This window comes from Suncus etruscus, chromosome 14 (genome assembly GCF_024139225.1).
Source record: "Suncus etruscus isolate mSunEtr1 chromosome 14, mSunEtr1.pri.cur, whole genome shotgun sequence".
Lineage (NCBI taxonomy): Eukaryota > Metazoa > Chordata > Mammalia > Eulipotyphla > Soricidae > Suncus > Suncus etruscus.
Genome location: NC_064861.1, coordinates 62,257,712 through 62,271,419, shown reverse-complemented (window position 1 = coordinate 62,271,419; position 13,708 = coordinate 62,257,712). Strand labels below are relative to the sequence as shown.

The 13,708-nt window shown below is 51.1% G+C and overlaps 1 protein-coding gene across 1 annotated transcript in view; it reads left to right on the top strand.

The window, feature by feature from the left end:
* The window catches only part of RANBP10 (RAN binding protein 10), a 50,768-nt gene that overhangs the window by 22,394 nt on the left and 14,666 nt on the right, over positions 1 to 13,708 (top strand). Inside the window, exon 4 of the mRNA XM_049786386.1 lies at positions 11,593 to 11,760. Within this exon, the coding sequence (XP_049642343.1) occupies positions 11,593 to 11,760 (168 nt within the window). The remainder of the gene's footprint in view (positions 1 to 11,592; positions 11,761 to 13,708) is intronic.

Here is a 13,708-nt window from a genome sequence, read left to right as displayed (position 1 = left end):
CATCATAGAGCTAGACTCAGAAAAACAAAGCTGTTGGCGCCAGGTTATACGAACTAGCCAGCAGGGAACTTTTGGCAGGCTTTTGGTACTGACATTTCTTTGTCTGTAGGAAAGCTGAGGCTGGATTTCTTTTTTTTTTTTTTTTTTTTTTTTTTGGTTTTTGGGCCACACCCGGTAACGCTCAGGGGTTACTCCTGGCTATGTGCTCAGAAGTTGCTCCTGGCTTGGGGGACCATATGGGACACCGGGGGATCGAACCGCTGTCCTTCCAAGGCTAGCACAGGCAAGGCAGGCACCTTACCTTTAGCGCCACTGCCCGGCCCCGAGGCTGGATTTCTATAGTGGCCAAATAGAGAGAAAAATGTAATGTTACAGCCATGTTGGAATTACCGCCAATGATCCATGCAAAGGGTCAAATGATTGACTTCGCTAAGCGGGCCTTTTGGCAAATAATCCTTTTGGAGGAAGGCACTGCACCAGGGAAGGAAAAAACCATATCTGGTGCGTGCTTTCCTTAAATGGAAGGTAACAATTAGGTGAAAAACATGATCCATAGAAGAGCATACTATAATCTACCAAATGTACCAAAAAAGGGCTCTTGGTGATAGACATCTGTGACTACTTTGGAAGGCTATAGGAAAACTTGAAGTGTTGCCTGTCCCTTGGGAAGAATCAGTGTGACTGGGGACAGACTGAAAGGAAAATTTTCACTTAGATACTTTTTTCAGTAACTACTCATCTTCCCTCCTTTCCTCCTCCTCCTTTTCCTCCTGGCTCTGCACTCAGTACTCACTCCTGGTGGGCTCAGGGGACCATAAGGGATGCCGGTCGGCCACTGTATTGGCCCCACATGCTGTATTTACACCCAGGGAAAGTGGGTCTGGAGCAAGGTCACTACTGGAAATAATGTAAACAAAGCTGATAGTGAAATACGATTGGCCAAGTAAAAATCTGTCTCATCAAACCAACTGCAAACTATTGAGAACAGAGACCACCCCTGGGAGGAGGGGAGTAAGGAAGAAGGCCTATTCTGAGCTAGTCCTGCCCAGATTTGCTTGATACATGCTAAATTAGGAAAATCTCTGTTTAATAAAACCAAGTTGTAAACAAATAGATATAAATCTTTGCTTTGGGTGTAACCAGGTTGTAAGTTTTAAACCAATAGGCCAGTTGCAAGGCAAACACCCTGCACTGTGCTGTCACTCTGGCCCCTCTTTTTTTTGTTTTGCCTCAGCACTCACACAGTTGTGGGTTGTTGCTATGTATTGATTTCTCTTTGATACTTGCAGGGGGTGGGGTGAGAGGTTGCAGAGCAGGTCACAGCAATCACACACCTCTCCAGACTCCTAAGGTTTGCAGTCCTTTAGTTGTGCTGACCACATGTGTGCTTTCTGGGGGTCGTGTCTCTGTGGTGCTCATATACACATGCCTGGAAGTGCGTGCAGGGATGGTAGAGCTCTCTGATTGTGTTGGGACCTGTGGGATTCGAGCTCACGATCCTGTGCTTATGAGGCAACCTCTTGAGCCGCCGTGCTGGTCTTTAGAGTTCCTTCCTTTGCACAGAGAAAGCTCAGCACCCTCTAACACCCCAACTCCCCGCTTCCCCTCAGGTAACCTTAATTCTCTTGTCAGTGTCCACTGCTTTTTATTTTGTTTTGGGGCCCACACTGGTGGTACTCAGGGATTACTCTTGGTTCTGTGCTCAGGAATCACTTCTGGCAGGGCTTGGGGACTATATATGGTACTGGGTTCAAATATGAGTCAGTTCAGCTATGTGCAAGGTAAATGCCTTACTTGCTGTACTATTGCTCTAGTCCAATTATATATATATATTTTTTTTGTTTGTTTGTTTGTTTGTTTGTTTTTGGGCCACACCCAGCAGTGCTCTGAGTTACTCCTGGCTCTGTGCTCAGAGGTCATTCCTGGTGGTGCTTGGGGGACCATTTGGAATGTCTGGTATGAAATCTGGGGCTTTACTCTTTGCTCTCAGGGATCATTCCTGGTAGCCATGAAGGGCCATATGAGGTTCTGAGGATCAAAGCTAGGTCGAAGGTATTACCTACCCACTGTACTGTCTCTCTGCTCCTGGGAGCCTTTAAAACGAGTTGCTCAGAATGGGAGTACTTCTAGGGGATCCCCTTTCCATCTCCCCTTCTCTGCTGTACCCTGGGCTACTTATTCCTCTGTTGTTTTTTTTTTTTTTGGAAGTTGTTCATGATAAGAGGCAGAATGGCTGAGTGAGTGATGGGTGTGAATGCGGTGGAGGTGACTATATGTGGCTGACCATGCCTGCCTGCTCCTGAAGGTGCAAGAAAAGGGAGAAAACACCCCTCTTTTGAGCAGGTCACATCTCCTAAACTTTGGGGCTTTGTCTTGGCTCTGGCACACAAAGGCTCTGCAGAAACTCTCCTTCTGTGCACGCCTGGTCCTGCCATGCCTCACACATGGATTCCTCTACCCAGGCCTCTTCTCTGCTATCCTGCTCCTTGATTGGTCTGTGTCCGCAGCTCTTGGGAGGAAGGTTGACTAGCACAGAGCACACCTAGACTGTACAGGCCCTGCTCAGCCTCCTCAGCTGCCTCTCCCCCCCTCCCACCCCGATGATTAGTGTGCGTCTCTGGGTGGATCCCCAAACATGCTGCCATGTTTCCAGTTTACCTTTGTCTGATTCCTTCCACCTTGGTCACTTCCCTTTGATGATACTTGCCCCCATGACTGGGTAGGGGTTTTTACTCCCACCCTGTCTCTATGTTCTTCGGGAAATCAGGACACATCTCCCTACATTCCTGGGAGCACGTGCACCACAGGTGGTAGTTGTACCTCTCTCGAGACTTGTCCCACATATGGGCTTGTCTCAGCTTGCATGGTGGGAGTGTCCTGCTGGAGGAAGTTTGGAAGTTTGGAGTTTATCTGTGTAAGGTGTTTCCAGCTACTGGAAACCAAGGAGCAGGTGTGGCCCCAAATGAGAATGTCAGAAATCTTGTCCCCACAGCCCGGAAGCAGCTATGCATGCAGGTAAGTGTTCCCACAGCCTCACCCGCCCACAGTTGAGTTGGTAGTGAGAGGAAGGAGCTGGCACTCCTGGGCTGGGGGGTACAGAGAAAAGCCAAGGAGGCAGATGTGTCGCAACCTTTCTCAGGATAATCAGGGTCAGCTTTTCCTCTCCCTAAAGCTTCTTACCACAGCTCCTGGGTGTGTTTGTGTGTGCACCAAGGGGCACCCACCACTAGACAGGTTTGTCTCCTGATCCCTCAGCAGGGCCCAATGGGTTGGGTGGGGCTGTTCTGTAAAATGCTGATAATGCCCAATGCCTGAGGGAGGAGCAACAGATAATAGAGACAGGTCTGTGGGGCTGTTCTGGACACAAAGGCTGCCACTGCAGGAATGGTAGGTGCTGCCAGAACCATTATCTGACCCATGGGGGCAATTGGACACGACAATTCAGGGATGACTGACATGCTGCTAGTCTCAGGGCCTGGAAAAGCCTTTTGTATCTGTAGACAAGAACTGCTACAGTCCCACCTCACAGCCTTGGGAACCTTGTTACTCACAACTAAGAAGTCACCACACTGTGTTCACCCATGCTCTGTGTCCTCTCCTGTAAAGCTCTGTCATCCCAGGACCCACAGTCTGCCAGTCATTGCCCAGCCACTCCAGAGGGAGCCAGGCTGCTCTCCAACTGGTCAATTTAAGCTTTCAGGATCCCAGTGGCCCATGGAAGAGACTCTGGAGTGGTCCTGCCTTGAAAAACAGGTGGCAGGCCTGGGCCTGTTGGGCCACTTAAGTACAGTGGGTCCCTGGGTGTACTTCCTTTTGGCCCCTGCTCCTCTGTCACAACTGTCAACACACCCAAGTGTGTGCCAGCAGAGGCCACGCCAATCGCTGGTGTCCCTGCAGTTCAAGCTTCTTTGCCTGCCTGCAAAGAAGAGTAGCAGGAATCTGTCTGGAGCCCCAGAAGGCTGCCCGCTACCAAGGCTGTGGGAAGTCAGGTGGGGGCTGAGTGCCGGGCTTCCTTTTTCCGATGCTCTTGCTCTACGGCACCTGTAGGGACTGGCCAAAGGGGAGCAGACAGGGAGAGACACTGCAGCCTTGCTGATCTCTCTGGCAGCACTCAGTCCCTCCAGCACGGAGCTGCTTTGCAGCAGTATTCCTGGGTCAGGGATCTGGCCCCATCACTACTGTTCCCTAGTGGTCCCCACTGTGTTTTGTTTTTTTTTTTGGTTTTTGGGCCACACCTGGTAACGCTCAGGGGTTCCTCCTGGCTATGTGCTCAGAAGTTGCTCCTGGCTTGGGGGACCATATGGGACACCGGGGTTCGAACCGAGGTCTGTCCAAGGCTAGCGCAGGCAAGGCAGGCACCTTACCTTTAGCGCCACCTCCCGGCCCCCCCACTGTGTTTTTTTGTTTTGTTTTGTTTTTAGGGGAGACAGACTCTCTGTGTGTTTATGGCTTCTCCTGGACTGCCAGTGCGTTTCACCCTCTACCCCCTCTGCGCACCTCCCCTCTGCCCCAGGGACACTGGTGCTTCCCACTTCCCAGGGTCTGTTGGCTGCTTTTGAAAATGGACAGTGCTGGACTCTGCAGCCTGGACTTTAATTTCCAAAGAAGCAGTCTGTTTTCTACTCCCAGTTGCCTCTCCCTGTCGCCCAAAGGTAGAGATAGGTTTTATCCTAGGCAAGTCAAGTCTTCTCAGATAAGAGGTTTCATCTACTGACTGCACCGAAGAGCCAGTTCTGAAACCTGAGTTTATCTGGTTCAGGAAACAGATTCTCAGGTGTGCTCTGAGGCTGGGGCCCCCTCAGATATGGCAGAGTCCCCAATCTCTTTGTCTGCCTGCTCTTCCACAAAGTGTTATGCTTCTGGAGGGCAGGGGTGGCCTGGAAATATGGGCACCATCTTTTTTTTTTTTTTTTTGTGGTTTTTGGGCCACACCCGGCAGTGCTCAGGGGTTACTCCTGGCTCCATGCTCAGAAATTGCTCCTGGCAGGCACGGGGGACCATATGGGACGCTGGGATTCGAACCGATGACCTCTTGCATGAAAGGCAAACGCCTTACCTCCATGCTATCTCTCCAGCCCCATTTTTTTTTTTTTTTTTTTGGTTTTTGGGCCACACCTGGCGGTGCTCAGGGGTTACTCCTGGCTGTCTGCTCAGAAATAGCTCCTGGCAGGCACAGGGGACCATATGGGACACCGGGATTCGAACCAACCACCTTTGGTCCTGGATTGGCTGCTTGCAAGGCAAACGCCACTGTGCTATCTCTCCAGGCCAAATATTTATTTTCTGTTTTTTTTTTTTGTTGTTGTTTGTTTTTTTTTTTTTTTTTTATTTTTGGGCCACACCCGGCAGTGCTCAGGGGTTACTCCTGGCTGTCTGCTCAGAAATAGCTCCTGGCAGGCACGGGGGACCATATGGGACACCGGGATTTGAACCAACCACCTTAGGTCCTGGATCGGCTGCTTGCAAGGCAAACACCGTTGTGCTATGTCTCCGGGCCCTGCACCATCTTAGAAAGGGGTTTATTCTTGCCCATTTTGGAGGGCCCAGCAATATAGGCCAGGCCCCCAGGTTCTGTTACATCAGGATCACCCATCTGTGACCTGTGACCAGAGTTTGAATGGGAGCTCAGAGAAGGACAAGAAAAAGCCAGAGATCCAACTGCCCCTTTCATACTTAAAGAGTTCAGTCTTGCTGTCTCATTTTTCAGGATAGGACCACCCCAGAGCCTTTTCCAGAGTGGATCTTGGGCCCTGTCCTGTGGGGCCTGCCAGCTGCCTTTTGGGCCAAGCCCAGCCAGGCCCATCCTGGCCCCAGCCCTCTCCTGGCTACCCTTTTCTGGAGTGACCTGATATAGATCTTGTCAAGGTTGATCCTAGGGGCCCCAACCAGAGCAAGACTCCACCTGTATCAGCTCCTGATGGCACCAGCTACCTGTGTGGTACCTTTCCCAGCCCACTTAGTGGCTTCTGTTGTTTATTTCCTGGATAGAGAACTGGTTCCCTTAGAACTTGACAAGTCCTGGCAGATGGGTAAAGTGTCCATGGTTGAAGATAACGCAGTCCTGCTGGCTGATCCCCCCAGGGGTATCTATCTCCCCATTCTAGGAAACTGTCATCAAGGATGGTGGTGGGGAGAAACAAGGGATTGTGTTGGGGAGAACCTAGGTGATGAGCCACTTCCTCAGGCACGTACACACACACCTGGGACTTGCCTGGAAGAGCACAGAGCTGAATGGAAAGTGGGTGGTGCCTGAGCATTGGAACTGGGATAGGGGCCTCCCCTTTCCTCACTGTGGCTCTCTTTGCGCCAGTGGCATCTGATGGGTGTCTGACACACAGGGTATAGGTTTTTGTGAGGGTGCCAGACTTGCTCCCAATCAATTCTCTCTGAGTCCTGTGACTCGTCTGTTCTGGAGCACCATCCCCATCATGCAGTTCCAGCGTCTGCTGACTCAGGGCCACCTGGGCTTCATGCCCAGGCCTGACCCTGGCAGCTGTGCCCCTTGCTTTCTTCTGGCCCGCACACTGCTGCCTTCGTCGACAGTTGGCTCTGGCCTCCTGAGTGGGACAGATCACATTGCAGGACATATCACCCAGCATGGATGTACTGCTGTGTTCCCAGGCTTCAAAAACTGCTGATTTGGGCCCTAAGGCAAGGTGTGGGGAGGTTCTGCTCTGAAGAAGGGGGATGGGGCTCACCAGTGACCCACCCTGGAGAGTGTTCACAGCTGCTGGGTCCTCTTCATGGCAAGGGAGGGTACTTGGGACTCTGGATTCTTCCCAGCGTTGGCAGGAATACTCATTTTATCGACAAGTAAATAAGCTCCAGAGTTGTTAATGACCCAGACTGGTGAGAGAGCTGAAGGTGGGGCCAGGTCCTCAGCAGGCCTGTAGGCTCCTTCTTGGCCCACATGGTTCAGCATATATTGTTCTGCATATTTGTGGACACGAAACCTGCAAACAGCTCAGGGTCTCCTTAGAAAGAAAAAAAGTCTCCACAGTCAAGCCTGGACTGCCCATGGGAGTGTGGTGTTAACGTGGTCTCACCTGCTGGTTATCTCAGGCCTCAGGCATTCTGCCAGCCTCTGCCCTCCACATCTCCACAGGTGTGGCTGCACACATAAGTGTGAATGGAAAACTTTGGTGGGGCCCCTTTAGTCAGAGAACTAGGATTGCTTCAAAGGACAAAGCCTGGCATTGGCCAGCGGATGTTTTCTTTTCGTCTCTGTCTCATGCTTCTGCTTTCCACCAATTAGTTTTGGTTTGTCAGATTGTCTTTCTCCACAGATTGGGGAGAGGGACAGCATGAAACTTTGAAACCAGCTCTTCTTCCAGCTCCCATTAGAACAATGTCAAGAGTAGCTTGGGTTAGTTCTACCCGGGTCAGCCTTTGGGGAAGAAAAGGGGCTCCCAAGATTAGCAAGTTCTTGCTGAGGCCATAGGGTTGGCATAGCGAACTATGTCTTGGTGAAGGTGAATTCTGCTCCCAAAGGAGGGGAATTGGTAGATAAAATTGGGTCCTGGTTCTTTAAAAAAAAGATGTGAAATGGGCCAGAGTGATAGCACAGCCAGCAGTAGGGCATTTGCCGTGCATGCGACTGACCTGGGACGGACCCGGGTTCAGTTTAAGTCATCCCATATGGTCCCCCAAGCCTGCCAGGAGCGATTTCTGAGCACAGAGCCAGGAGTAACCCTTGAATACCACTGGCTGTGGCCCAAAAACAAACAGAAAATAATGTAGAGAGGCATACCTATCAGTGCTCATGGGTGTTACTCCTTAGCCTCTTGGCTCTGCATTCAGGAATCACTTCTGGCAGTACGTGGAAGACAGTATGTGATGCTGGGTATCAAATAGGTCAGCTGCATGCAAAGCAAGCACCCTACCCACTATATTATTTCTTTTTTTTTTTTTTTTTTTTTTTTTTTTGGTTTTTGGGCCACACCCGGTGACGCTCAGGGGTTACTCCTGGCTATGCGCTCAGAAGTCGCTCCTGGCTTGGGGGACCGTATGGGACGCCGGGGGATCGAACCTCGGTCCGTCCTAGGCTAGCGCAGGTAAGGCAGGCACCTTACCTTTAGCGCCACCGCCCGGCCCCAAAGATTTTCTTTATTTAATTTTTTTATTTCTTTTCTTTTTTTTTTTTGGTTTTTGGGCCACACCCAGTTATGCTCAGGGGTTACTCCTGGCTATGTGCTCAGAAGTTGCTCCTGGCTTGGGGGACCATATGGGACACCTGGGGATCGAACCGCGGTCCGTCCAAGGCTAGCGCAGGCAAGGCAGGCACCTTACCTTTAGCGCCACCGCCCGGCCCCCCACTATATTATTTCTCTAGTCCCTAGTCCTGTCTCTAGTTTCTAGTCCTGTTCGTTGTCCTTTTAATGCCAAGTGTTGAACTCAGGGTCTTCTGTGTGGGAAACACACACTCTACTATTGAGCTGCATCTCTGTTCTTGCAACCTGGGAGAAGGGAACAAATTGAACTCAGACACCGAAAGGAAATCACATGGAACAGGTCACTCAAGCCTGTGATGCAGAAACTTGGCAGGTTTTAGGGATGACCCACTAGCAGCTTCTCATGGGCTTGTTTTTAGAAAGACTGCCTTGCCTCATCCCTACCCCTTCCTGGTTAGCAGGCAGCTTCCCCTGGCTTTGGTGTTGGGACTGGGCTGGGGGGGCATGTGAGGAAGGAAGAGGTGATGGGCTTCACCTTTGTCAAGTGTCTCTCAGAGGAAAGAACTGACTGCTGAGCAGACAGGCCTCCTGAGGCCTGTTAGGGCCTCACCCTGGGCTCAGACACAGGGACCTTCTGACTTGTGAGGAGGCTTGGAACAGCTTTCACAGGCAGATAGCTAGCCTCATGCCTTTTCACAACTGTGTCTAATTGTCCTTGTTTTGAGAAGCAGAGGTGGCAGAGATGAGATGAGGAGGTGAGTGACTGGCACTTCAGCAAGATGACCTTACCTCACAGTGGCTTCTAGGTTGCAGAGCTGCTTTCTTACTTTGTTTTGTAGGCCACATCTACCCTACCTGCTGTACTGATTTTGGCCTTTCTTTCAGCATTGGAAATACTTGGGGCTATACTTGGCAGTGTGCAGTGGACCATTTGTTGCTAGAGACTGAACCTGGACTTCCTGCATGCAAAGCATGTGCTTAGTTCATTGAACTATCTATCTACCGCATCCCTCTCTTTCTTTCCTTTTTTTTTTTTCTTTTGGCCACACCCGGCAGTACTTGGGTTACTTCTGGCTCTGCACTCAGGAATCACTCCTGGCAGGCTCAGGGGATCATATGGGTTACTGGGGATTGAATCTGAATCAGCTACATGCAAGGCAAATAAATGCCCTACCCACTGTGCTGTTGTTCCTGTCCTGTGGGCATAGTTTTGTGGGGCCTATGGGAAGAGCTAGTAGCCCTCCTATAGGATTCTACAGGCAAGGCTGGACTGGTCACCATTCCACCACATGGCCCCAGGATCTAGTGGTTATCATCAGTGTCCTGGGCACCTGGAAGAGTGTCTCCAATCAGCATTCAGGAGATCACTAATTTTTCCTGGCATCCCTGGTCCCTCCTGGTACAAAAGAAGCTCAGGTTTCTAACAATCATAGGAGACAAGCAGAACAGCTTGTTGTGGGGGGCTCCATTGCAGAAATCCAAAATCTAGCCTAATGTTAAATGCTCTGACTTGGGTTCATTTGCATACTCTTCACATGCCAGCATGGAAGTTTCTCCAATAGGCACAGGGTAAAGGTGGTTCTGTTGGTGTTTGTTTTTGGGCCACACCTGGCATTACTACTTCTAGCTCTGATCTCAGGAATCACTCCTTGAGGTGCTCAGGTAACCACATGAGATGCTGGAGATAAAGTTGATTGCATGCAAGGCAAGTACCCCACCCACTGTACTATCTCTCCAGCCCCTGTGACATGAATATTGTTATTGCTGCTGTTGTTTTTTGGGTTGGGGTATTTTTAGTGGTGCTCGGAGCTTATGCCTGGTTCTGCACTCTGAGATCGCTCCTGGTGGTGTTTGGGAGACCAATGTGGGATGCTGGAGATTGAACCAGGATCAGCCAAGTTAAAGGCAAGTTGAAGGCAAGCATCTTTGCCTTTCTGTACTCTCTCTCTGGCTCTGTTCTGTTGTTTGTTGATGCAGCAGGGCCAGTGAGCCCTGGAAGACAGAGCTGGGCAACTGGATCTCTGGCAGTGTTTTCCTGGAGGATCAGTCCTGTGTCTCCCATGACTGTTCAATGTCTTGATCTGCAAATAGGGACTAGGCCAGCAGAGGTGACAACTGAACTGGGAGGCCAACTGCAGTCTTATTCCCTTGGCTAGGGCACTTGTAGCCCCTCAGAAACTTGAATTTGGGGCTCTCCCCAGGAGTCGCCTCTCCATTCTGCTCCCTTGTTTTCTCACCTGTCCTGTCACTAGACTGCCAGTCATCTAAACAGGGAAGGGAGTTTCAGTGTATGATGTGACAGATCTGTCTTTTCCCTGGTAAACATGTCCATGTCAGGCTATCCCAGCAAACCAAGGGAAGACAGCAGCCAAATGAGAACACTGGTGGGTCACTGACAAGGGAGGGGATCCTCATGTGGTAGGGCATATGTCCAGCATGTGCTATTTCCGGGCACTCCAGGAGTGGCCTATTGGCCCTGAATACCACAGGACACAAGCACTGTTGTGGGGTGGCCCCAGGCCCTCATGTGATAATGAGCTTGGTGTATAAATGCCTCATCATCGTTTATATTTGGTGTCAAATACAACAAGAAAGCAGGAATAAAGCACAGACCCATGGAAACATTCCTCTGTGGCCAGGTGGAGACTAGGAAGGCCGCTCCCCCCTGGCTGGGCATGCAGGGCCTCCTGGTTGGTGCCTGGGGAGGGGTCTTTCCTGCAGTAGCCTCAGTCTTCTGTGTGAGAGAGAAACAGTGTGTACTAGTGCGTACATGTACATTTTAGTGTGAAAGGATGTATATGTGAAAGTGTGTGAAAGAGAATGTGTGGGTTCCTCTGAATAAGAGTGTGTGTGTGTGAGTGTGTGCCAGTGACTGGGCGATGATCAGCCTCATACAAGGCAATTGTCTGCTGTGCTGTCACTCTAGCCATGTATGCACAAGTGTGTGTAAACATGCAGTTTGTGCCAGTGATTGGACCCAATACTCCAGTTTGGGAAGTTGTCCTCCATTATCCCCCAGCCTCATTTTTGCTGGGGAAATGGGTGTCACCGTACCCCAGAAGCTGTTTCCCTGAGTTTCGATTGTGCCCCTCTGTGCCTGTGCTCCCTGGTGAGCTACTTAGGAGTTGGTATCTGGAGCAGCACCTTTATTCTGAGTCAGGCTGTCCGAATGTTTCTGGGGAATTGGGACAGAGGGTACAGATAGTGGTCAGGGGGAGCTGTGTGAGGCAGAGGCTCTTACACTGACATCTGAGGTGACTCGTGAGAGGCAGGTACATGTTGTTGTAACTGAAGCATAACTTACATGTCCTCCTGTCATCAGAGTAGCTCAAAGGCCAACTAGTGGCATTGTTTGAGGGGCGGTGGGGGCTAATTTTGGGATTGTCTGGCCCCTCTCTCAGCAGTGACACTCTCTCCACAGGTTGGGACAAGCATTCCTATGGTTACCATGGTGACGACGGGCATTCTTTCTGCTCCTCCGGGACTGGCCAGCCCTACGGCCCCACATTCACCACTGGAGATGTGATTGGCTGCTGTGTCAACCTCATCAATGGCACCTGCTTCTACACCAAGAATGGCCACAGTCTAGGTGGGTGCCCAGGAGACCTTACAGGGTCTGGCCCAGTGGGTCATTTGGCTGGTAAGAGGTTGGAGGACAGGTCTTGAAGCCAGAGCAACACAAAGTAGAGCCTCTGTTGAACCCTTCCTGGGTATTGGAGTTTTGTGAGGCCCAAGGATGGGTGGCAGTGGCATTTCTTTTATTAATCCATTCCCTTAGCAGACCCTTGTGTGCAGAGACAGCAATGATAGTCTGGCCTTTGTGTCACTTAGAAGAGCAGGATTTGGGGTGAGGAGAGATTTGAGGGGCCATAGGGTATAGTAGATAAGGGTAAAATGGTTGGCTTGGCCATAGCCTGCGCCCAGATTTTAGCTAGCCCTTCTGGTGTCCCATGTGGTGGTTGCTGAGGAAGCATGGTGAGGGCCCTGGTCAGAGAGGCCCATGACAGACCCGGGTCTGATGATACCTGGTTTATCCTGCCTGTTTCTTTCTTTCTTTTTTTTGTTTTTGTTTTTGTTTTTGTTTTTGGGCCACACCTGGTGGTGCTCAGGGGTTACTCCAGGCTGTCTGCTCAGAAATAGCTCCTGGCAGGCACGGGGTACCATAGGGACACCAGGATTCGAGCTAACTGCCTTAGGTTCTGGATCGGCTGCTTGCAAGGCAAACGCCGCTGTTCTATCTCTCCGGCCCCTATCCTGCCTGTTTCTGAGTGGCACCCTGAATAGTTTGTTTGGTGCAACTGTGAAGGATGGAGTTGCTGCAGTCAGGACTTGAGAACTCTGTGGCAAGGCAGTGGTGATGATAAAGGAAGTCCCAAAGAGTCCCAGAGCTGGCCCAGCAGGGCTCAGGGACAGAGCTACAGGAGCAGGGCTGGGAGTTTGGGGGCTGGGCAGGCTGCTGGTAAATGATTCTGACATTCAGGATCAAGCTTCAGAGGAGCAGCCATCAAGGAGGGCCATGGGCTCCTGGATAATCCTTTGAAAGCATCTGAGATGGAAGTCTTGAATCTGACAGAACCTGACCGGCCTGGCCAGCTTCAGGCCTTGCTAGGAATGGAACTGAGATGAACACTTCACTTAGAAGGCAGTTCTTAGGATGTCCCTTTGCCCTGCCTGAGTTCTCCAGCAGTGGGGCCTGGGCAAATTCAGGGAACTGAGTGAGAACCAGGTTTGATAGTACTCAGGCCACGTGGCCAGGAGTCAACTTTCCTCAAAGGGCAGTCAGTGTCACAACCCAACAGCCCAATGTGGGCAATGGAGAGCACAGCTCAGACACTATAGAGCACTGACAGGGGTACTGGAAGAAGTAGGACTGGGATCCCAGGGGAGGAGTCAGTGGGGGTGGGGCATGGCCTCAAATAGACTCCTGCCCTGCCTCTCCTGTACTTCAGACGCTGCAGGTTCTCAGGTTCTCCTCCTACCAGACTCCTAGGTGCTGTTGGGGGACTCTCGCCTTCTCCTACTGCCCTCACACTGATCCTCTGCAGCCAGCACCAGTCCTACCCCTCTGCCCTGGCACCTGCCTTGTCTTGCCTTGCTGTGTCTCCAGTGCACTTGCCCTTCCTCCTCTGGGCCCTCCGTGTGTGTCAGGACCACAAGCATGGTACCCAGGTTCATAATGTCAGTCTTGGTTCTCCCACAGTTCTGTTCTTCTCTTCTCTCTCCTCCCCTCCCTTCTCATCCCCTCCCCTCCTCTTCTCTTCTTGTCACACCCGGCAGTGCTCAGGGGTTACTCCAGGCTCTACACTCAGAAATTGTTCCTGGCAGGCTCAGGGGACCATATGGGATACCGGGATTTGAACTACCATCCTTCTGCATGCAAGGCAAATGCCCTACCTCCATGCTATCTCTCCAGCCCCTCTCCCACAGTTTTTATAAACTCACCTCCTACTTCATGCTATATATAATCCTATGTGAGGCCTATCAGTATCATCTTTTGGGGGGGGAGGTCACATCTGGCAGTACTCAAGGATTACTCC